The sequence below is a fragment of the Micrasema longulum genome, unplaced genomic scaffold (assembly GCF_059751315.1).
Source record: "Micrasema longulum isolate JH-2025_06_02 unplaced genomic scaffold, ASM5975131v1 h1tg001633l, whole genome shotgun sequence".
Taxonomy (NCBI): Eukaryota; Metazoa; Arthropoda; class Insecta; order Trichoptera; family Brachycentridae; genus Micrasema; species Micrasema longulum.
The window spans coordinates 168757-195431 of NW_028278813.1; the positions used below are offsets into that span (position 1 = coordinate 168757).

General features: G+C 30.4%; 2 protein-coding genes across 3 annotated transcripts in view; one reads left to right on the forward strand and one right to left on the reverse strand.

The window, feature by feature from the left end:
- LOC148274513 (neutral amino acid transporter 9-like) overlaps positions 1–16332 on the forward strand; it is a 31964-nt gene extending 15632 nt beyond the window's left edge. For both annotated transcript variants that reach the window (XM_088237001.1, XM_088237000.1), the window contains exons 3-11: positions 2434–2575; positions 4075–4169; positions 6948–7105; positions 7289–7453; positions 8522–8746; positions 9680–9876; positions 10597–10701; positions 11490–11728; positions 12173–16332. In XM_088237001.1, the coding sequence (XP_088093127.1) occupies positions 2483–2575; positions 4075–4169; positions 6948–7105; positions 7289–7453; positions 8522–8746; positions 9680–9876; positions 10597–10701; positions 11490–11728; positions 12173–12341 (1446 nt within the window). In that variant the 5' untranslated portion in view covers positions 2434–2482 and the 3' untranslated portion in view covers positions 12342–16332. The remainder of the gene's footprint in view (positions 1–2433; positions 2576–4074; positions 4170–6947; positions 7106–7288; positions 7454–8521; positions 8747–9679; positions 9877–10596; positions 10702–11489; positions 11729–12172) is intronic.
- On the reverse strand, positions 15228–25893 carry Pgm1 (phosphoglucose mutase 1). The gene is made up of 8 exons (XM_088236999.1): positions 25471–25893; positions 25288–25369; positions 24938–25137; positions 20554–20710; positions 19464–20061; positions 18378–18561; positions 17454–17533; positions 15228–16493 (listed from the first exon to the last, which is right to left on the reverse strand). Exons 1-8 carry the CDS (start codon positions 25711–25713, stop codon positions 16355–16357), a joined length of 1683 nt encoding a protein of 560 aa, XP_088093125.1. The 5' UTR covers positions 25714–25893; the 3' UTR covers positions 15228–16354.
- Between the last annotated feature and the right edge of the window lie 782 nt (positions 25894–26675).

Below are 26675 nucleotides of genomic sequence, written 5' to 3' on the forward strand. Positions count from 1 at the left end.
ATTAATTTGTTGTCAAAAAATCTAATTTGATTTAATAGCTTCTTTCCGTAGTCTAGTAAAATATCCAAAGGTCCGAGGAATATTTTTCTGACAAATTGTTTGATATATGTTTCAACATAAAATTAATCTACCTGATAACAAACAATATTTCAAAAGAAAAATCAAAATCTGACTGAAGAATATTAATTATATTAATATTATCTGACTGAAGAAGAATTTAAACAAATATTTGAATGACAGGTGAAACATCTAAAACAAATAATTTTGAATACTATAAAGTCCTCCTTAGAACATATTTATCTAGTGAGGAGGACTCTTAAATTAGTTTTGTATAAGAAATGTTTTATGTAGTAACTATGTGTAATAAAAAAAAGTGCCATCTTACAAAAATTGTATTAGATCAATAATGCACAGTAAAAATATTTTTATAGTTACATATATATTCAGGTATGGTTGATCTAGTGAATATATTTACTATGGATATTCCATTATTTTTATTTATTTTCATTTTATTTTATTTGTGATTTTTACAGATATTACAAAAAACTAAGTAGAAATATATTAACAATACTAAAGCCAATAAAAAAATCCACTGTAAATTTATATAAATATTTAGATAGTAATACATAATTTAGAAGAAAACAGTTTACGTAATTGTATGTATGTGACGTTTGTAGTTTGTATTCAAGGGCGAGGGAAGGTGTGTGAAAGGGTGCGTGTGTGTGGATGCGTAAGTATAAAAAAATTATAATTTAAATCTTTTATTTATGAAAAGAGTACAGGAAAGAGCTTGGTAAGAAGATTGATTATTAAAAAAAAGTTTACACCTACTTAAGAAACCTTTTTGAAAATATTTATTTTTTTATTTTCGTCAAGTAATGATTTTAATTTTTGAAAATTGTGATTAATTTCGAAACCTTATTCTGAAAAAAAATCATTTTATTTTTAAAATTCAACTGAAACACAATGAATGAATAGTTATTTATATTTGAATAATTATTTTAATTAATTATTATTTACGTAAGTACTAGATCATGGCGCTGGCTAGGTAGTTGTAAATTCTGAGAACCTTTTTAAATTATGAAATTACTCGTATATTTGACCAATAAGAACTTTGATTTTAAGAGGGAAAAGAAAATTTAATTTATTGAAAACTGTCAAAATTCTAAATTATTCTATATAACCAGTATTATATAAATCTTTAGTCTGTGTATAAAACAGTACGAATTTGTACGATATAATCTGTGGTACGAATAGTAATTACAGTTTCGTGTGTCGCATTGTGATAATAATTGTGTGAATTTCTTAAAAAGTATGTAAGTATTATCAATATTAATATTCTTTTTTTTTATGTACAAAGAACTCAAACCCAGTGACACAAATATTAAAATGATAAGATGAATTATCTACTAAATTACATAATGATTAATTCATAATTATAATTTTGAGCATCGCGTTGCGTCGTGACATGAAAAGCATCATAATAGCTTTTTTTAATTACAATTTTTAGTATATTAAAATTACTTTTAAGAATACATTTTTGAGTGTGAATTAGAACCAGAACCCCAGATAAATGTTTTCGTCTGATGGCTACTCTCAGGTATAAATTGAGGTTCTAGGTTCTATTCCTGGCAGAGTGGACGTGAAATATTGGTTTAAAAAAATGTGGTTCTACACTGCAATAGACAGGCGCCGTGGCGCAGTTTGATTACTTCCTTCGGTATCATCTCTTTCTCACCTGCTGACAAGCCTCAAAAATAGAATCTTAGCCGGTTATTTCTTTTTAAAAAATCCTGGGCTGCCACTTGAAGCGTAAGATCAACATATGCTGCAATTGGAGTACCAATGCAGTGCAAAATTATGAGGAATTATGAATTGCTACATTTTTATTCAATTGAATTTAAATTTTCACAATTTTCTATAATGACTTGAACTTGAATCTTACCTCAAGTTCCAGCTCTTAGTAGGTACAGTAAAACTCCAACTATCCGGATAATGAGTGCCAGATTTTATATTGCTTTTAAAAATTAGTGGACTAGAATCACATTAAAAAGTTACTTAAACATGTCCAGCAAAGTTAATTGCATGATTAAATTAAAATTAACAACTCCTCCTTTATTTTTATTTCCTGACAATGATCTGATCATTTGGCAATCCGGATGACTGGAGTTCCAATAAATGGAGTTTTACTGTACTTCCAAGAAAAATGGTAGTTTAGATGGCTGAATTTTCAAAGATGTTCAAACATGGGGAATTGGCAGAGTGGTGATTGTATGCTGTTTGAAAAGTAAACGCTTAACGAAACGACAATGATGGGTTATAAACCTTGTAAACACCTGGACCATATTATATTCTCTCATAAAGTTTCTTCATCCAATAACTACTAAATATATACTTTTAAATAAATCATTTATAGTTTTATGTGCTTTTCAGACCCATTTCGCTGATTTTAAACTCCTGGTTGGACGAAAGTGGCAGCACGATGGGTAGCAAGACTCCTCTTCTTGTCCCGAGGTTTAGTAGTGAAGGCGAGCATGAAGGCTATATTAAAATTCCTGGATCAGACCCCGATGTTGTGAGTTCTTAATTAATTTGATTTCCTTACAGCAACTCATAATGATGGCAGTGTCGTGGTTGGTGCGTTTTTCACGCGTTGAGGTTCTGGGTCTGATTCCTGGGCAGATCAGTTTTATCTGAAAGTAGCCATCGCATCGAGTCGAAAACTCTCATCAGGGGTTCTGGTTATATTTCACAAACGGAAGAGTATTCTTTATGCCACCCAAACACGAGAATCTTTTTGGCACAGGTCAAGCCAATCCACTCAAACTATGTAGGTAAAATATATATTTTTTAAATACAACAAAAACCAATAAAATCAATAGTTTTATTCTGTGGATTTGTGCAATTTGTCTAAAATATGCCTTCCTGTTTCTTGTCTTTTATATAAAGTGTTAAATTTTTTAAATACCTAGATTTTAAAAAGATTACAACACTTTGCACTTACAGCAAATCTACTAAACAAAATGGATTTTTTTACCTTGAAAATAGACACACTATATCTGAATTATGCTATTTATATAAATTATTCAATAATAAAGTAGACTCTTTAAACCTACTCTTGCTGAAAGCAATATCTTCCAGCCAACCAAAAAACAGGCTGGTCAAAAGAAGAGTTGGTCAAAATTTTGTACTAAAAACCATAAATATATATCAAAAGGTACATACATAAAATAAATATAACCTAATTAATTCAAACTAAAAGCTATTTGTTAATTGGAAGATAGGGCTTGAACATTTTAACTATTTTAAAAAAAAGTACATTATGTTATACATATTATATGATGAGGAATGTGGAATCAGATAATTTGTTTGGAAGGATAGAGAAAGAGGAACCAAGAAAAGTTTTTAAAAAAAAACAGTAAATATCAGGGAGTTCATGATTCTGGGGATATACGAGTATAATAATGCTTCAGGCGTTTTTTGAAGGTGGCTAGAGAAGATGCATTTTTTATATGAAGAGGTAGCTCATTCCATATTCATTCCGTGTACCAGACTAACTAGACAGTAGCACTAACTATGCACAAAAATCTTTCCTTTATCATTTTTGCTCAAATTATAATGATTTTTTTTCATCAATTAATATATTTAACGTGCCCCTTAAATTATTTAAAAAAAAAATATTAAAAAAAAATTAAGACTCAATTTATCTGGCTGCGATACACTCTTATTTGCTTTTTAATGATGCTCACGCTTACACACGCCTGAACACTTACTCTTACACAAATACACACCCTTTTATATAAAAGTAGGTACATATATATGTACGCACACATTAAAAAATATACCATAATTTCATCGGTATGATTTTTATTTAGAAACTTCGCTGGTCTGTCTTTAAACCATATCTGAGTTAGGTCATTTAATCATTGTTGACTGTATGTTTCTGTAAAATAAATAATAAAATTACGGCTTTGAGAGTGCAACCCTCCACTGTTCACAGCAACACCAGTAATTTTTATCGATCTTATCTTATTTTGTATGGCAGAGTAATGAAATTATTATTTTTGTATGCAGGATGCTGGTGATGGATTACTATCGTCGGTACCCTTTTTTGAGAACTATAAGTACTCAATTGAACATAAAAAAAAGCAGAGTTCTCTCGTCACAATGTAAGTATTTATTAATCTCAATATTTATATTTTAACATACAACATGTCACATTCGAAACCACGATGATCGATGAGCAAGAAGACATATTGGCATATTAAGAAAAATAATTTAGATGCGTTGCAAAACTAAAAAAAATTAAAAAAAAAAAAACAATGTTTGCTTACTTCTGTAGGGGAGAAAACAGGAGTGCCGATGCGGAGTTAGCTCTGGGCTCTGCAGAAGTAAGCAGCGATTTTGTTTTTTAAATATTATTTTTAAAAAAAATTGATACACTTCTAAATAATTGTTTTTAATATGTCTATGTTGCTCATACCGATCATTGTGGTTTTCTGGGTTTTGTTTGGTCCACTGTCACAGGCTTACAGATCAGAGGTCCAAGGTTCGAATCTTGCTTTTCCACAACTTGATTCCAATTTCACAACTAATTGAAAATGCCTACAATCTATTTTAGTTTAAATTTTAATAAATTGCACAAATTATTTATACTGTACCATTTTTGTTCCGTCATTATTGGTGTTTAGATATAATTGGTGAAAGATGTTTAGTGTTATTATTTTTTATTTTATGAAGTGTATATATATTGTGATATCTTTTACTGTTAGTGAACTGAAATTAATAAATAAATCAAAGAAATATGAATATTCAAACATAGGCAGAATAATTCATGTTACAGTGCGTAAAGTAGTCGCTTAAACAAGCCAATGACGGGTCCCAAGTGTCCTGTAAATGTCTAGATTTCCATATTCTCTTCTCTTAAATATTGTTGATAAAATCAACTCATCCAAGAAGTAGAAAAATTGAAAAATATTTTCAGGCGTTGCCTAGTATGTAGGTGAAATCAGTCAGATAAATCTCACCAGCACCACTAAAAGATTCAGCTTTTTAACTTCACAAATATCAACAGATGGAAGAATTGAAGAAATATTGTGTAAAAAAACATAGTGTATAAAGTGGTCGCTTAAACCAGCCAGTGACAGATTACAAGCCCTGTTATAAGCTCAAGGGCTCAAACCTTTATTGATATGGATGAGACTCATCTGACTGAATAATTTCATCTACTAGGCAACGTCTGAAGATATTTTTCCATACATACTGTAAATCAGTGTTTTTCAACCTGTGGGTCACAAGATATTTTTAAATAGGTTGAAAAACAATGTTGTAAATAAAATACATAAATATATTGACATCATTTAAATTTATAACATTTTTATACATGTTCATGTTCATTCTATTTATGTTAAAGATGATGAAATGTCATAGCAACATTCCATCATCTAATGTCTAAGGGTAAATAATAATTAATTGAAATGCAATTACAATGTAGGAATATTCATATGGACGAGACAATGACCTTGTGCTATGAGCATTGATTTATTGTTCCCGATGATACGTTATCAGTGGGATGAGAAATACCTTTTCAGTCAATTACTTTTATTTCAAGTTTAATGATGAGAGTGTTTGACCTGCAAAGTGTTGATTGATTTATATTCAATGTTCAAATATATGTTATTAATAATAACGTCTTTAAAATATATATTTTTTAAAATCACATTTACACAGCACAAAATTACAAAATATATCATATTTATCTATTATTTCTAATGTATATTTTCCAATGTTAGTTTAATATGAAGGTAAATCCGTACCAAGGTAGACACAGGCAACAGAGCAAGAAGCGACAGCAAGGCGATCCACGAGCACTCGCTCAATTATTTTTATATCCGCCCGAATGACAGCGGACCTCCCCGCTATCACCGCTCACCGTCTGTCGTGTTTTTGTGGAGATACATTTTTTAACAATTTTATTTTAAAAGTTGTGCATGAAAACATTTCTCCACAATATCTATATTGATTTTGAAAATACAATTAATTTTCTAAATTTTTTTTTTTTTTTTTTTTTTAATAAAAAGAAATATTTGCGTTCTTATGATTTACCCAAATATTTAATTTTGAGGGCCATTCTCAACGAGTTGTAAATAACTCACTATTAGAAAATGGAATCAAGTTGGGGTAGAGTGGGATTCGAACCACGGACCTTTGGTCTGTGAGTCCGAGACACTAGCCACGGGACCACAACCCGACTAATTTATTTATTTCACATATTTCTATTGGTATTTGTAGAGTGTGATATTTCCCTACTCTTTAATTGTTTATAAAGTAAAATTGAATTTTTTGCATGAAAAATTTAATATTCATATTAAATTATATTTAAACATGTTCAAGTACAGATAACCGACGAAAGCACTTCAAATTTTTATGCAGAAAATTCCATTTAACTTCGAACACAATTGAAGATAACTTTGTTAACTTCCCACTGTAATCATGGCCCAGGAGTCACTTAAATTAATTCCGGGACATAATGAGTTATTTATGCATTGGTAAAACAAAGTATGACAATGCAAAAAACAGACAATAAATATATATATAAATATATCATATGAAATTATCACTCATACTGTTGCAAAAATTATTTTGGATGTTATTATTGCTTTTATTAAGGACATTTTATAGGTACTGGGCAATTCAATATAATATTATGTATCTTCTTGTTGTGTTCCTTTAGATTTATATTGTTTGTGTCTATGTAATTTATCCATGTAAAATGATTTTAAAAATGCTCAAAATAATAAAATACAATATATTTAAAAAAAATTAAGGATCTCTCAGTGGAGTCACCTTTTATGGTTTGTGGCCTCTACCATTTCTTTCACATGTAGGAGATCTAGGAGATTCACGTGTCACAAAATGTAAAAACTCAAAATATATTAAATTTTTAGATTTGCAGTATGGAACACTGTAATGGGAAGTTCCTTACTGACCATGGCTTGGGGTATAGAAAGAGCTGGACTGCTGTCAGGAATAGCCATTATGCTTTTAATGGGCGGACTTTGTCTCTTCACATCCTATATTCTGCTCCAAGTCTGCTATCATCACGGTAAGTAAATCACATAATCATCACTGTATTTGCTGTACCTTGCTGTATTTACTGTACCAATTTATTGGCCAGAAAAGTAGAAATCAGTTTTTTTTAAATGCGTTAATGAATCTCAATTCTCCAATTCACTCTTCTGACATAAGGAACTCCACCCAAAAATATACACACTATTCTTGTTTACAGGTGACAATGCAGAATGTGAAGTATCAGACTTGTGTCGCCTGCTGTTGGGGCGATGGGCGGAGGTGATAGCCCAGATATTTAGTGTCTTGGTGATGCTAGGAGCCAACATAGTCTACTGGGTTCTCATGACTAACTTCCTCTATTACTCTGTCAATTACTTTAGAGGTAGGAAAATCCTTTTTAAACTCTTTCATCACAGTAAAACAATAGCTCCGAGAGTTAAAACTGGGCAGCCCAATTTTGAGTAAACGTAAACATTGTTGTAAAATTACAATTTTAATCAAGAAACGGGCTAAGAAATTTTACCTTAATAGGTGCTAATGCAAAAGTGGTCTTCGTTTAGACAATCTTGAAAGATTAAAAATAAGTAAAGTTATCAACCAAAAACTTCATATATATAAATAATCAATTTTATTAAACTTCGAGTCCTCTTCTGTTCTTTTCTTCCACAAACCATAATGCCATTTCTCCGTAAGGGTAGGCAGAGAGGATAGAATGCCATATCACTCTGCCTTTGCATACAGATCTCGCTTCCTCTACATTCATACATCTTTTTATGCAAGCGAGACGATTATTCCGACTTTTAACGTGTCCGTCTTCAAGTGTTTGTTGGATTTGGTCATGCAATGTTGTTCTCGGTCTTCCTCTATTTCTGCATCCACCAACATTCGCATTGTATATATTTTTAGCCATTCTTTTACTGCTCATTCGCTCTACATGTCCAAACCAACGCAGAGCTCCTTTCTTGATTTTGTCGATAATGCTTATCTCAGCCTTACACAATGTATGGTTCTCGACATTTGTCTTTTTTTTCAATATTTTATAATGTAAATAGATGAAAGTCTGTTAGAGAATAAAGGGAAGGAAGGAATGAAATGAAATTAAATTAAATACAATCTATAATGCGCTTGTAACGTGTCTATTTGATTATACGCCATTGTTTAAAATACACCTTTTATTTATTTTTAGAAATAAGACTTCTTATGTTAAAATATCAAATGAGATTAGGGTAATAATTAACCCGATGTTTTAGAAAATCTTACAAATAAATTCTCTTGTCAGTCGTCAACTCCTGTAGGATATACAAGTCTGAACTGCTGGCAAACTGCCACCAGTGCCTGCCGTCTTATAATGTAGGCAAACGTGGCTAAGGTTATGGGGGAGGTATACACGTTTGTATTAAACTCGGCTTCGAAATTATTATGATTATTTTTCAAACATCTCTCATTTCAGATTTGCCAATCAACGCGACCCAGTCGAGTGACTCGTTTGGTGGAGTGACATGTCCTCGAGACTCTATACTAGTCAATATGACGACCAATTTGGATCCTGGCTCCGCATCGTGGGGAGGAAAGTACTGGGATCTGTACTCATCAGTTCCTCTGTACGTGGCTCTCATAATCTTCCCTCTGCTCAACTTTAATTCTACCTCATTCTTTACAAGATTCAATTCCCTCGGTGAGTAAAAATGCAGTTTTTGGAAATGAAATGAATTTGTGACTGGGTCAATATGAAATATTTTTTAAAGTAATTCTTCACTCAAAAATATTATGTTTTATTACCGCGGATTGATTTATCAAATACATGTAACTGAAAATGAATTATTTTACCTATAATATATTACGATAGAAGCAACCTTGCAAGTTATTATGTATTGTACACCAAAGTGCAGACATGGGAAATTAGAAGGTTAAATATATGCATTTATTTTGCACCCCAGCAAAGCAATGTCAATATACATAATACATATTTTCCTTTTTAATAATATTAAAATAAGTTTTAATGTAAGTAGTTTTAATGACTGAAAAAAAACATAAAAATATATCTAGGCAAAGTATTTTTGACAATGTTGATGACTTGGTGCAAAGAAACACAATTTCATCTTAAAATAAAAAAACATGGGAATTGAAAATTCAGTAGTGATCTGAGTATATTTATGATCATATAATACATAATTAAATTAATAGCATCCTTGTATTTTATTTACAAATTCACATGATTATAATCAATGAAATAATTATAATATTGTCTATGCTTTATGTTTGTCTCTGGTGACTACTAGTAACACTGACTAGTAATGAATTAAAATATAGAGCATGAAGGCTTTCTGCAAAAAAAAAAAAACAGAAGATGTAACTTTTCTTATTGTTGAGGTGTGCGGTTTTATAAATAATAATATTGCAGTTAATACAAAATAAAAGTACATATGTAGTTTTATTTTGGTAGATATTTTTTTTAATTTTGCGTGACTTTTAAATATAAAGATATTGTATTTTTAAACACCTGCTCAGTTTTTCTACGTTAATAAACCTATCCGTTATGCACCTAAGCTACATAAGTTTTTCTTGTTTTAAACATAGCTCTGATATGTAAATATATTGCTGTCTACAGGGACGCTGTCCGTGGTGTATTTAGTAGTATTTGTGATGGTCAAGGGCTGGGGCTGGGGGCTGCACATCGACTCCTGGCTGGAGGAATTCACCCTGCGGACGGACTTCAGCGTCCTGAGTGGAATGCTGGCGCTTAGTTTCTACATCCACAACATCATCATCACCGTCATGAGGAATAACCGACACCAGGAGAAAAATGTTCGTACAATTGCTTATTCATCTTCATTGAGTTTTAAAAAATTGTGTAGACAAGATATTTATGTAACTAAAAGATTATTGCGACTTGCCTTAGTTAAAATATGATAATATATTGTCGGTATACGGACTGATAAAACCCTCTAAATGCATTGTTGCTTATACTGAGAAAAATCAGTTTGAATGTTCTCAACAAAAGCTTTTTCTAGTCTCTTACTTCCAAACTTATGTAATCCAGACTGATGTGTATTTTTTTTACTTGAAAGAGGAAGTTCAGTGGTTTTTTACCATTTTTTTTTATTTATTAATAGACTATCAAACTAAGCCAAAAAAATATTTTTATCAGCGTTATAATTTTTAGTTTTGTAATTTTGAAATTACTCCGCCTGTGATGTCACAAGTTCTAGAACTGGCTAGGCCAGAGAGTTCTGCTGATTGGTGACTTGGTTTCCTGGAAACCGGAAATTTATCACAACATTCTATCAATGGTTGATTCTTAATAATTTATGACGTAGTTCAAAATGTGTAGTTAATTTTTAATAAATTTATTCAAAGGTTTTCGAGAAACATTGCCGTACAATTAAATGCTCTGATTTTTACCGCATGTAAGAAAACATTTTTTATATCCAATTTTCCCGTAGCACTGAACTTCTTGATTATTTTGTAAATAACATGTGTCTTCGATAGGATGTATTTATATTTTTAAATAATTTCATTTTCCAGGGTAGAGACCTGAGCATTGCGTTTGTTTTGGTGACCCTCACCTATATGTTGGTTGGTGCCGTCTTTTATGTCTGTTTTCCTCTCGCCAAGACCTGTATAGAAGATGTGAGTTTTATTGATGCTTCGTCAATATATTCATTTGATTAAACTACATTTAAAAACAAAATAAGACTTGATATGTCTCCCTTTTTTTATTAGAAAAATAAATATTAGCATTATGATAATTTCTATTTTCAACAAGTTGCAAACGATTTTTTTTTAAATTGGCAATTCGTCGTATGAAGGATGATTTCTGCCATCCACAGGAAAATGGACAAGTAGGAATAGCAGCCTCCTAAACTTTCACACCATTCTCACTCAGAAATCTTCCTATATGATGAATCACTTCGGGGGTAATTGTAAACAACTTACTATTAGAAAATGGGAATCGAGTTCGGGTAGAGGGGGGTTCAAAACTCAGACGTTTGATCCATGAGTCCGAGACACTAGCTACAGGACCACAACCTGTTTATAAATGATGGAAAATAGATTACTAAACAGTGCATACGCATGTTAAGTTTTGTTTTTAAATACCCGTATTTCAAAGTATCTCATCTTTTGATTAATGTAATACGAAGCTACAAAAACCATTTTGAGAGGGATTCTTTAGCACAGTCTTTTAAATGTTAAATGTCTTTGTTGTCTATCAAAATAAAATCATGAATAAAAAAGTGAATAAAAAGCGCATTTGGCTTCTGTGCACAAGCTTCTAGGTTCCGTTTCTGACATAAATTGTATTCAGAAAATTGAAATGTAAGACTGTATCTTGTTTCTGTATTGAGTCACCAAAAGATCAATCAAACTTGAATTACATTTTCTTTTTTGTTATTTTAACCAATTAACTCTTATTCCAGAATATCTTGAACAATTTTGTAAAGAGCGATATAATGACGGCCGTGGCTCGCATCCTGTTACTATTCCAAGTGGTGACGGTGTATCCTCTCATCGCCTTCATGCTGCGAGTCCAGTGCCTGGGAAGTGCTCAGTCCGCTAACCCCCCGTCCCGTCTCACCGTGGTCCTGTTCAACTCCCTAGTTGTTTCCATCTGCATACTCTTCGCTTGCTTCGTCCCCCAGATAGGAACCATCATCAGGTAACTTATCTTCTATTAAACCTATTATTAATATGCATTAAAAACATTTTTTTATCAGTGACCGGGTTTTGTATAACCAACATCCAACAAATTGGTTGGAGGCTAAATAAAATCCTTTGTTACATACAAGTGAGAGCGGGAGTTTTATGTAATCATGATTTAATATAATTATGAGAATAGAATACTAAATTCATTATTATTATTATTTTTTAATAATTTATTTCATAATAGTATAGTCTGTGTCGGTCTGATGAAGAATACAGTTCTTTGTGTGAAACAGAACCAGGTTCCTAGATAAGTTTTTTGACTCGATGTCTACGCTTGGGTGAAAATCCTGAAAAAGGAAATCAAGTGGAGATAAGTCCGCTCCGTATGAAAGCGGTTGGAAGTTTGATGTAGTTTTTTAATAAAAATACTTTGTCTAATAAATTAATTTCTTTATAGGTACACTGGAGCAATAAGCGGGCTTATCCACATTTTCACGCTTCCGAGTTTACTTCAAATGACGTCACTCTACCTTCGGGGGAAGTTGACTGTATTCAATGTCATACTTTACACATCAATATTTATAATTGGCGCTTGTAATTTATTTGCTCAATTCTTTGTAAATTGATAAATACTCGTCTCAATATCTGTGATATCACGATGGCCAGAACCACTGTAAAATATGCAAGACCAAAATCAGTGATCACAATAAATGCCATTATATTATTTAGTGTCAGAATACCTTAGTAAAATGTAGCTAATGACTGAATTCTCATACATGTATAAAGTTCCTTTTAAGCAATATCTTTTAACAAGCTCCGTGACAAAGTATGTTAAAACATAAAGGTAAAACCTAAAGGTATTACTTAAAATATTGTAGATACTTAAGGATATTATTTAAATTATAAATAATGTAATTTAATTTAGTGGTAAATTAGGTATAGTTCCATTCCAGTCTTTAATAAACTCTTCTTATAAAACATGTGCATGGAGAAATGTTTTCAAACAAAATATTCTGGTGTGCCTACTAAAACAAATGAAATTAGAATGTTCACTTGGTTCACTGACACGCACTAACACATTAAAATGGACTTATGAAATATTCGAACGCCCTGTACGTTCTTTCCCTCGCTGAAGAAAATGGTAACTTAATGCAAAAGAATTTTTATTGATCAGCATTAGGGTGTTACCACATTCACCCGACTGATGCCGGTGGATGTCATGTGGTGTACCACACCACGCTACCGCGTTAGCTGATCGACGGATGTTTATAATAAAAACTTAATAATAAGGCTCTTGGCGATTTGGCGTAGTGAGAACTGTTGATCGACGACGGCTGGTCTCATTTTTCTATCCATCAACGACATTGTTTGACTTCGGTCAGGTGAATGTGGTAGCATCCTTATTTCTTTGAAATATTTCCTAACCTTGAGGGAAATCTACGTTTATAGAATTCAAAATAACTACAATATTTTAATGCTAAAATACTTCTGGAGTGCTTTGATAATAACCCATGAGTTATTACTCGTCATTATTATGCGTCAGAGGATAATATAGATTATTTAAAATAAGTCTTAAAAACTTTTTGTATTTAGAAAATATGCATATACATATCTTAAATTACTAACAATTATTAAAGTGCATATGTATAATATTATGATGCAGTTATTTTAATTTTTAACATAAATTTTTAATATTTTATTTTGTATGCAGTTATTACTTCATGACCAGAAGAAGTTTTAACATCCTTCAAATTGTGTTTTGTTGACATTAGTCATTTCGCACCTTTACAACAACAGTGACAAAAAATTACTTTGCTTTGACGGACAATAGCATTTTGATATATATTTTAAAAATACAAGTAACACTACACAACACTTGTTGCTTTTGAGTAGTGTTACTTGTATTTATTTTTTTTGTATTTAGCTTTGTGTAGTATGATTATTCTTGTAAAAGTGCGATTTGTGTAAGATTGAAAAAAATGTATCTATTTTTGACAGTGAAATGTTTAAATTAACCACTTAAATAATATTATCTATTTTACTAATTGAATTGGCATTTTCCTCGTAAATTAAAACTTTGTTATAAGAGTTACACATAATTAATATACAAACCTTTTAATGTGTTTATGTTATTATCGTAAGTAAATTTTGAATTAATCAACTATATTTTATAAAAATCCCTCTCCCCACCCTCCACTTTTTTTTCTCATCCCCAAACTTCTTACATTGCTCTTATTTTCTTTTCTTATATATATTTTTTTATTGTGTAATATGGTTCTGTCATTATATTTGTGAAAAACTTTAACTGGATGTATGTCCTATTTTTTATAGAACATCAGTTGTTTTTCCTAATAAAAAACAGTTTATTTTATCAAAAGAACACAACTATAGTTTCAGGAGACCCCTCCTGTCATCGACACCTTAGGTAAGTGGATGTCAACCCAAATACCAAATATTAGTTTTATTATTAATGCATTTATTTATTTTTAGATTGAACTATCACATTAAGAACTAAATTATGCTTAACATTATTTCGACTCTATTGATCATGTTTCCTTACCTCTCCTCTAAACTAGGACCCACATATCGTTGGTATACTGGCAAAAACCTTTAACTCTCAAATCCCTGTTTTGAAAATTGAAGCATTTAAGTTTTGTTCCAATTTTACTCCTTTATATCTTATTTAAATATATTAAGATGTTAAGTGCTCATTTAAGAACCCTTTTTTTTTTAATTTTTCTGTTTCTTAATTTTATATTAAGTAAATATTAAGTTATTTGAAGCTTTTAGCCTGAATAAAATACCCGGTATCCGACTTAACCTAAAATTTATTTTTAAAACTACAGATATATTAAATTTAATATGACAGTGTATTTTGCCAGTTTCTAGAGAGTTAAAAACTTTACAAAACTGCATCATCAAGTCAAATCCGCCTTTTGCCAGTATACCCACGATATGTGCTTAACACTAAAAGGTATCTAAGGATAAGTGCACCCACCCTTCCAATCCAACATTAGTTTCTACCACTGATTTATTTTTTGTTTTTTGCATAGAAACTCTTGGATTACACTGTGGATAGTATTAGTATTCTGAATTTATAATATTCATGTTGAATCACCCGTCGATAGGAGGAGTGCTCTCCCAAAACTATAGTTGTGTTATTTTAATATAATAAACCTATGTGTGTAACACTTAAAATAAAGTTTTATTTTATAATAATATTTTATCCATTGCTATGCCTAAAAGATCTTTCAAGTTAAGATACTCTATTTTATTGAACCTTTTAATTTCTTTATATAAAAATGCATTAAATCGGTATTGTTATACTGTTAAATAATCTCATATCAAATTTTAATTAAGTATAATATTTATAACATTCAAATCAAATACCAAAGAAATTAATGAAATCTTATCCAGATATATATTTGACTATGCGTATTGTAACAAAAGACCGCTCCGAAGAGCATATTTGTAATACAATAATAGTAATAAATGTAATAAAATGAAAGAAGTTTTATTTCAAAACCCATTTATTTAGCAACAAATGCACAATCTAATAGTAAGTAACAAAATCAATATAAATTACAGTAGAACTCAGTTTATCTGATCGCCAGTCATCCAGATTGCCAAATATCCAGATCATTTTCAGGAAATAAAAATAAAGAAGTTTTTAATTTTAATTAAATTATGCAAATTAATGAGTTTTACTGTTAGTGCATAGTTTTTAGCACTGAGATTATTTTCTTCCATGATTGATAAAACTACATTATTAGTATTAATAGAAAAACAAAAAAACTGTTTATACAATTATTGTAGTAGATCACCGACGATATACGCATTTACTTACCCTCTAGTTGTGACACTTAGTTCAAGTTTAATTATTTAACAAATCATAAATATAACAATTTAAAATTTCTTAAATTTAGAAAGCCATAAAACCCGTAAATAAAAAATAACATGACAAAAAAGTTATGCGTAACCACAGCATAATACGTAATATATATTATTATAAAATATGCACCTTAAAAATATATAATGAAGACATAAAATATTTAAAATCTCAACTTATTTATAATTCCTCAGTGTCCTGAACATCATAACGAGATATAATATTACACCTTTAATGCTGAATAATCCTACAATAGGGAAATATCCTTTACTATGAATACCAATAAAAACAAAAGAAATGGATTTAGAAAAATAAATTGTATTTTTAAAATCTATTTGGATATTGTGGAGAAATGTTTTCATACATAACTTTTAAAATAAAATTGCTAGGAACAAGGTTCAAAATTTAACCCTGATAAGAGGCCAAGACAATAACAATTTTTGCGGGAATTTAAAATGTTTTTTATGCTACTAAGAAGTATAAAAAATTTGTTATTATCTTGTAAAAACAAATTGTGATATTTTCCTATTCCAATTTCAAATAAATAATTATCCGACAAATGAATATTTATACATCTTAAGTTTACTGTCTGCCAAGACAACAGTGTATGTAGGTACTATCTCTGATAATTATAACAATTAACTTTAAAACAGAGGTATTCTCAATGTGTATTTCTTTCCCCAGTTATAACTTCAGCGCTTATACCTATAATATTTGGTAGTTACAGGAATACATTAGGACAAGCTATCCTTATGTAATGACAGTGGGAGCGTCCCGCCCCGTGGATTTCTTTAGATCAGATAGTTGAAGAGCAACTTCAATAAGTGGTTTCAACATGACTTGAGCATCTCCGGTCACATCCGTAGCTTCGTAGGAATCAATATAGAGCCTGGAATAAAAATATTTTTATGGAAATGAATTATTCTGGTGTACTGTTTTGAATTGGGAAGTAATCCGAATCAATGATCGTTATTTTTTTAAATCATCTTTGTCGTGTAGTAGTTAGCACATTTGCTTACCATTAGTTAGATCCCAAATTGAATTTTTGATAAGGTCGACAATAAATATATATTTTTAAAGAAATATTGGTGTTCTTATGATTGGACTCAAATAAACAAATTTTGGAACAATTTTTCAAATAACTAAATAGACCTTAGTAAAAATTTTAGCAAATGGGAAACAAGTTGCGGTAGAGTGGGATTTGAACGTTGTACCTACTGATTCGGATTCTGGGACACTACCCACAGGACCACAACCCGTCTCATTTATTATTCCCTTATTAACTGCATCTCATATTTTTTAGCAAATATTGCGTTGCCCTTAACAATTGGAAATATACTTTGAATATATATAATATCTAAAGTATATTTCCTTATGCAAACAATGCAAACTGGATACATATGCAAACAATGAGAAAGTTTAGCGGTTAAATTTTTTTATTTGTTAGTAGACTCAAACTAAGCCAAATTTAAAAAAAAAATATGAAGCGCTATGATTTTTTGAAGTTTTGTAATCTTGAAATTACTCCACCCGTAATGTCATAAGTTGTCATTGGTGAGTTGTGATGATATTTAAAAATAGAGCCCCGTAGCTGTCAAAATACACTAAACGTTGAATAAAACGGCTAGCTGGAAATCTATCGCAACATATAACAACGCTATAATTGATTAGTTATTGTTTACAAAAACTTGTGAAGTTTCAAAGTAGTTAATTATTCTACATGGCGTCATGTCTAGTTACGATGGAAGTCCGTTAGAGAAGGAAGCCGAGGACGGCAATTTAAATGCCTTCGCATTTATAACTTGTCTATTTCATTAAATGTCATTGATTATATATAAAATGCTCGTACCTGACAGTGGCACCAGAACTTCCTGTGCCACTAAGTCTAAGGACGATTCTAGATCCATCTTCGAAGATAATACGAAGACCCTGCAACACCAAGAAATTAATATTATATAGCCAGTTTGAACCGAGCAATTTTTAATACAAGAGAATAAGACTGCAGAAAAAAGTAACTAACCGATGTCTGGTTTAAGTGGCTTGGGGCCAGTTGCATTGAAAATGTCCAACTAAAGTTAAATGACAAATACATTTTCATAAAAATGGGCTGCTTTTTTCATGCAACCCATTTCATTAGTTTTGACAAGAATGTAACAATTATGTTTTTAATTTAATATTTTTACCAAACTGGCCTTTAAAGCTGTATCATGGGGTTCAGAAAACTAATCAGATTTTGACTGAAAATATTTTGTCATGTAATACACAAATGCAAATGGAGAATAGATTTTTCATTTCTGTATATGTGTTTATGTTTAGTTTATAATAACAGCTATAGACGGGAGGATCAGTTCTTTCCGAAACTAGTGATTTAAAAAAAGCTCAAGCGGTCTAAGCACACAGTGTTTTATTAATTATATATTCAATAATGTTAATGTCAATTCAATCAATAACATGAAGTTGGCTAAAAGATTTTTTGCTTAGAATATGGTTGGTTCTTTTTTTTTATTAAATAAATAATTCCATATAAATTAACAATTATAAATCAAATTGACTATTTTAGCTTTACTTATTGAATGATCCAGAATGTAGATTTTTTAATTTGAAGTAAGCCTGTTTCAAAAAATATAAATTTGCATTCATTATGATATTGTAACTTAGAATTCTATGGATTGGTGTAAACCTAGTGTAGTCTCTAAAGAGGATATCCCATTCTCAAAATATAATATAAATATGTAATATATTATTTTATGAAAAGGTTTGCATAATTTTTTACCTGTTTAGAGGACACAGACTTGTCAATAGGATCGACATAGCTGAAGTTATCTCCCAACTTTACTTTGTATGATTTGCTTCCGTAGGCGAACTCCTTTCCTACAAAGGAAGGATCAGTTATTTTAGCTTCCAGTTCTGACATCATCTTGTTACAAGGATCGGCTGCGCACTCTTCATAGTCGTATCTGGAATTTGCAAAAAAGTCATTAAAGCATAGAGAAAGAAAAAATGGAATAACTAAAAAGTTGTGATTTAAATTGCATGAAGAGTGCCTTATTTCGAAGATATATTATAATGTATTAAAATTGCAAATTCAAATTTTTAATTTCAATAATGTAGAGGGAAATGGATTTATGTAATATGTTTGAAATACACGGACACAACATCATATTACACTTAGAAATAAATGTGCCCAATAAATCATGTACTGTAATTATTGAACATTTGGGTTATATATATTAAGGAGGCATGTAATTCTTAACAGTAAAACTTTTCCTATTATTTACTCTATTAACTTTAGTACAAATAACATATTTACTAGGAAAAAAAATTACATACATATTTTTATAAATAAAATTTACACTGGTAATTTTGATACAATTAAATTATAGGTCTTTATTATTCAGAAATGAAGTACAAATAATTGAAATGACAATTTTGAAGAATAATTAATCTAGATTTATAAAATGCAGGTACAAGAGGTGGTAAACAAAATTGAACAGTTATTCTGAAACAGTAAAAACAGTTTCACACAAAAATTAAACTGTTACTGTAAAGGAAAATTTCATCAATATTATATATATGAACAGTTTCAGACTGCGTAGATATATTTTTAATTATAAAAAAACTCAAATTCCTTATTCTAAATACAAAAGAAAGACTTCACGTAGGCAGTATAAAATTCTGATTTAATAATAATAAAGGGGCACAAAACTCGTCAACAATTACAAAATCTTTAGAATTATTTTATTACAAGAGCCAAAACAAATATTTGGTTTTATATAAATTAAGGAAGATAGAAAATAATATATGTTTTAGTTTGTGTAGATTTTAAATCAAGTTTAATTAACAATTCATTCTTAAATACCTGGTGAAATAATTCCGTCCATATTTCTTCCAGTGGTCTGTCAGAATTTGTTCGACAGACTTTCCTGTTCCAGCGATAATGGAGAGCCAACTAAGACACGCCCAGAGTCCGTCCTTCTCTCGAATATGGTCAGACCCAGTACCGAAACTTTCTTCCCCACAGAGCGAGAGTTGATTGGCATCCATCAAATTCCCGAAATACTTCCATCCAGTTGGGACTTCGTACATATTTTTTCCAAGTTTCTCAGCTACTCTGTCCACAGCCGCTGCAGTAGGCATGGACCTGGCAAATCCTTGTGCCCCGTTTTTAACGAAGAATGGAATCAAATCGAGGTTATCGGCAATCACAGCCAAAGAATCTGACGGTGTTACAAAGAACGCAGAACGGCCGATGATCATGTTCCTGTCACCGTCGCCATCGAATGCGGCACCAAAGTCAGTATCGCTATTTTTTACTTTGTCAACTAGATCCCGGGCGTATGTAAGGTTAGGGTCAGGATGGGCTCCGCCGAAATCTTCCAAGGGTATGATACGAGTGCTACAATCAGTTGTAGCGCCTAATTCGTCGATGAATATGTTCTTCACGTATGGACCGGTAACTAAAAAACATCAAAAAATAGAATGAAGATTTCGAAAATTATAATTTACAAAAAAAACATACCAAAATGACTTCATTTGAATAACCCTTTTAATCTCAGCCTATTATGCACATGATGTTTAAGAAATCCCAAGTAATTTTCTAACAAAGCGACAGTTTATCTCACCTCACCTATTGAGTTTCGGTGAATTGAGTTAGATTAGCAAGTTCACAAAATATCACAGAGGCCGATGATATCGCCCCGTGGATTTTTTTTGCATACACCAGTTGGGGTGATAATTATGTGTTTTTATACACTCAAATTACAAAATTATAATAAAATAATTTAATATATTTTTATATAACACATCAGTAATGACACAATAGTGAAGGAGAAATTTATTCATCAATGCAAAATGAAAAAATACACAAAACATTATAAAAGGTCATTCACAAAATGGCATTTTTAATTTATTTTAAATTAATCAACAAGAGAAAAACTCTATGTATATACCTCCATTCATGGAATCAATTAATACTTTAAATGGTTTCCTAGCATCTGATCCATTTAACAATGTCTTTATCTTATTGAAATCAAAAATACTCTTCATTAGAGAAACATAATTTTCCACAGAATCTATTATTTTCACTTCAAACTTTCTGCCATCCACCTGAAAAAATATATTCAACTTAGTCATATTAAAAACTCCCAGTTTACTTATTGTCTATGCAACGGTAATACATATGTCACAAGCCACATATTCCAAATTTTACAGGAGAGCGAAAAAACAACATTACTCCATGAATAATAATATAATTTTTATTTTTTATTTTTTTTTATCAATATTCCTACAGAGATGAGGTAGAATTTTTTTCAAATTCAGGATTATCGATATTCGAGCGTTTACAGGGCTTATGACCTGTCATTGGCTGGGTTGAGTGGCCACTTTACGTACAACATTCCCCATTCCGCTTATTAGCGAATATCGACACTGGTATCATTTTGATTCTTGTATATATCTTATTAAATGAGAAAGCATTCACTAGCGTGTTGGAGCACCATCTATGTATTGATATTGAAGTTAAGTATTTTTAATTAGCATATTTTTTTTTTTATTAATTTTTTTTTATTTTTATTTTTGCACCACAACAGGCCAGGAGGCCCAATTACAGTGGTGAATCACATCACAGAACACCCAGGCTTGAGAAAAATCACATTTTAATTTTTGTGTTCTCACCGGGAATCGAACCCGGAACCTTCCGTGCGTGAGTCAAGCGTCTTGACCACTACACCACGGAGGCCGCCGTTTATTACTTTATTTTATGTATTTAAGACTCTTCCGAGTTAAATTAAGTACTAGTAATCGCCTGCAGATGATTCTGCAATTTATTTATACTTATATTTTGACCAGATCTTATTACACAACATTATTTTTTGGTATGTGTATTTTTGTACATACACAAATGTATGTGTATGTACAAAAATACACATACCAAAAAATAATGTTGTGAATATAAATTTTATTGTCAATTTTTTAAAAATAAAAATGCCCCGTAATCACAGTTGGTTAATTAACCATAGAATGAAACACAATATTTTATTTCAGAAATATATTAAATAATTTTGTGGCTAGTGACATTCCGCTTTATTAAAATCTAAGACATGGGAAAAATAAGAATCAAATGATGATTTTTTATTTTGGTAACCACCAATGCACCAAATAAAATTTTAAAAATATTAATTTTATATATGTGGTGGCTTACAATATATTACGATTGCATTACATAAAATTGAACATCTGTAATTAATAATAAATTTAAAATTTTAAAGGAAATGATTCCTAACGTTTTTAAAGTATTACTCAAAATAAAAACATAATTATGTACATAATGTACACAAGAACCATCAAAGCATAAACATTTATTAAACAGTCATAATTAACAAGGTTTTTTTTTGCTAATGTCCCTATATTTGGTTTTATATTGTATAATACTGGTAATTCTAAAACCCAACGAGGATAAATTTTAAAAGTCATTAAAGTTGTTTGAGTTGTGTTATTTATGTTATTTTACAGGGTCTTATTAAAACAAAAAAATCATGAATTCTGCGTGTCTAATTGATAATACGTTTGATAACTTGAGAGGTTAAATGAGTTAACATTGATTCATTAAAAAATATTGATTTGTCAATTAAAATATGTATGTATGTAGGTACTTCAAAAGTGATTATTTTAGTTTATTCTTCGTATATTTTATAATAATAATAAAAATTGTATTTCAGCGAGCAAGTAGTTTATGTTTATTTAATATAAAGTTACATAAATTGTAGGTAATTATAATAAAAAAGAATAAATGCATGTTTATTGCCCCAGATCTAGTGAAAAAAAACATATAATTAATCATCATTATTATTTCCTTTCCAGACCTGATGGTGCATAGGGATCAGTCTTAGGCTTACAGATGCCAGTCCAAGGACAACAATTTTCTTTGTGTAAAATGTTTTCAAATAAATATTTCATGCCATGCTGAGAATCGAACCCAAGATCTCTGACATGGAAGGAAAATGGGTTGACCATTTCCATTTTAATTATTGCATAATACACTTGTTATTTAATTAATATAAAAGTACTAAAATGATTTTGATAGTTACAGTATTTAGATACTTGAAAGTCAAGAGGTTTGCAGACATTTTGAAGTTTAAGTAGTTTTTTCTAACAAAATAGTTGTACATTATCTAATGTTTTAGTTACCATATAATTTAAACATTATCCCGTGTTCATAAATAACATTTATGTTTACAAAACTTTTATCATTGACTTTACGTTGCAATAAACAATAAATTAATGTATTATAAAATGCACGAAACAGTGCAATAGTACGTAACCTAGATAAATAAAACGTATGGAGTAAAGATATCATATCAGAAGGTAGAATTTATTGCTATGGAATACTGCATACACTTTTGAGGAACTATCCAATGACAGAATTATCAGTCATGGAAACATAATAGACAATTTGATTTCTTGATAATCTGGGGTATTATGTCATGGACAAATGATAGCTGTGTTGGGATTTTTACATAGTGTAAAATGATTTCAAACATAATTATTTACATCATACCTAATTGATTATCATATTCACTTTTAATAACCAAATACCTCTGAACTAAGGAACCATACTAAAATACTGTCTCAAATCCATTAAACTTGGATAAACATTTTTGGTATAATAAAATAAATAACCACAATGTTAGAGCTTCAAATATAAACTTTATATTTAAACATTTTTGGCTTTAAAATCTGATGCACTAATTATTTGTTTTTAAGTGAGATGGTTCTATATTTTCACTGTAAAAATAGGCACATATTAATAATGTATCTGGTTTATCTTTATGAATGGACGATGGTCCTTTAATTAATAAAAATAAAATAAATAGTCGTACGCATATTGAGCTCCTGGATTTGATTACCGAATATGCGACACAGTAAATGTTACATGTTACAGTAAATCAAAATACCATATAATCTTTTACAGACTATTTTATTTTCTCTTTCTTATGTTACACAAAAATATTATAACTGTCCATTTTTTATTATAGGAGTAAAAATTCATTAGCATTTTCTTGTACGAACAGGCTATGCCTTTGTGGGATTTTTTTGTTTACTATTTTTACTATTAATATGTATTTCATTGCTATGTAGTTATGCTTTATTTTTTGAATAGGTACTCTGTTTTACCTCTTATGTATATTGTGAAAAAAAAAAATTCAATAAAAAAAATATAAAAAAATTGTTTTTCTATACCAATATCTTAACTCTAAATCTTGCCATCTTCTATTCATGTATTTAATAAATGAACATTATATTGAGGAAATTCAGTGCTACGAGAAATTTGATATAAAAAACGTTTTCTCACATGCAGTAAAAAGTAAAGCATTTAATTGTATGGCGAAGTTTCTCAAAAATTAATGAAAAAATTGATAAAAATTAACTACTTTGAATGACGTCCCAAGTTCTAGTGAATCAATTACAGCGTTGACATGTGTTGTGACACTTTTTGATTCAGTTTGATAGTCTAATAACAAATAAAAAAGTTTAAAAAAACCACAGAATCTCCTCATTGGTATTCAGATAGCATAATTTTCAAAGTGTAAATTAAGCAATCTATCAATACCAATATTCTAACCGATTTTTTCAGACTAATAAGAGGTTATGTCGAGAATTCGGCCATTTTAGAGAGTAAGAATTTTTATTTTCCTGATATCTCCGACAGAGTCAGCACATACTATTTTAGCTCCCGGCTTCCAGAACCAGCCTGTCACTAGTTATGCCGATTGGAAGAGCAGTCAGGCAGCTGAACATTATCACTTTGAAGATCGATATCTTTCACAAACTACGTTTGAGAGGCAAATACTGTTGCTATTGAAGAGTATTATACCTTCATAATATCGAACCATTGCTCGAGGATTCCTGACCTGATATGTTGTCCCAATTTAACGGCTTAAATATTTTGTCTTATTTGTAATTTTACATTGGTAAAATAAATGCGTTTGAATTTGAAAAAAAAAAAAAATATGGTCCTGTAGTATTTAAAGAACTTTTGATAAATTGACCAGTGTAAGATGGGCAGGGTGGATTTGCCGAACTGTCAATAAACAAACCAAGAAAAAAAATGAAAACCACAAGCTGGTGGGATGGATAACCCTTCACTATTTCTTTCAACTCATATTTTTAAGACAATAATAGGATATACAAGGCGCATTAAATTAAACACAATTATAATGTGTTATAGGCTCCTAGGGTAAAATATAGATCAAAGATGTATTTTTTCCAAACTCATAATTTAAGTGGAGGAATTTGATTATTTTAAATCCAGAAATAATATCTAAAATTACTTACATCAAAAGAGTATTCGCCAATCTTGTCTATGGGACATTCTAAATTAGGAACAATTTTGTACTGGGTAATTTTTGTGGAGAGTTTATAAATTTCATCTGTGGTACAGTCCGGAGCTGGACCACCATTTTGGCAGTTGAATTTAATTCCAAAGTCATTATCTATTCCACCGGGATTGTGTGACGCTGTTAGGAGAATTCCACCTGCGGAATAGAAATATTTATGTTAGAATCTGTCTAGACAAACTCAGTCAAGTCATTTTTTATATAAATCTCTGATCGATAATTTTAAGTTGGTATACATAAGTGATGATATGCAAATTTTTCACGAAATACGAGAGGGAAACTACAAACCCAATGTTTTATTAGATCTAATAAGACTAGAAACTGCTGGTGTAGATAAAATTCCATTTTGTCCAATCAGTAGTTTGCTAACCTAAAATAAAAAAAATACACTGAAATAAGATTCAAAACCAAATATCTCATAAAAACACATTTTAAAGGATATGAGATTGAAGAATAGTTTGAATTATTTACCTTATTCGCCGCGCAAATTTTGATAATCAAAGCAACGACTTCCTTTCCTAAAAATCTACCATCGCCGCCGACAACGAGCGTTGAATTTTCAATTGTATCATTATTTGCATCAAGAATACATTGAATGAAATTTTCCGTGTAATTTTCTTGCATAAAAACTTTAACTTTTTTCCTCAATCCACTAGTTCCCGGCTTTTGCCCTTCACACGGCGTTGTAGATTTGATAACTGATTTTAAACTCATTATGAAAAGAACGAATACAGATTTTAATTTGAAAAATCAAACGAAATATTTACGTTGTGAATTGATGCACTGACAAAGAAACACGAGAGCGAAATACCCGCTTTTCACTGCTTCTCAACACAAAAAGTGTATCGTATAATCCGTAGGTATTCAATTTAGACAGCTAGTGTCACTTCAAAGTCATTCAAGGACGTTCTTATCTTGACAGCTGACTAGATTTTAACCAATTATTTCTTATTAGAATTTCAATGAATTGCATTTCTAATGTTTTGAGGTAAAAACAATACAATAATTTACACATTTTAATATTCTCATTCATATAATGATCACAAATATTTCGTGCCGATGTTAAAAATCTAATTTACTGCACGATAATGTGGGTGAAACAATTGAAACCAGTGCATATTGTCATATCTGTAAAGATGTTTTTTCCTCGTCAAATATTTAACTTCTTTTCTTTCTTTTCTTTCATTTCCTACCTCAAAACTTATCCAAACATTATAGAGGGCAAAAGGCATAAAATTAGGAATAGTCAAAAGGACAGGAATATATAATTTTTTCATTTTCATATTTTTCTGGTATTCTTTTTATTCGGTTATTTAAAATTTAAATGTAGCAGCGTATATAAATATGAGTATACAATTAACATTGCAGTGATAAAGATATTCATGATCTATCATACCCGTCCCAGCTTCTACATTACGGCGGGGGCATTACTTCGCATTGGGGAAACAAAGTTCTATGTGGAGATATATAATACTTTTTTTGAGACATGAAAGTTTGAAATGAAGACATTATTTTATCTAATATTTTTTATCAATTTTGTCTTCATAAATTTCATAATAATTGAGGATTGATTTCGTTTTTCTTTAAAGTTGTAAAGCACAAAGAACGGATATTTAAATATAAATATAATAAAAGTTCAATGCAAAAACCACATTTAGTCAGATGGAACCTTGTTT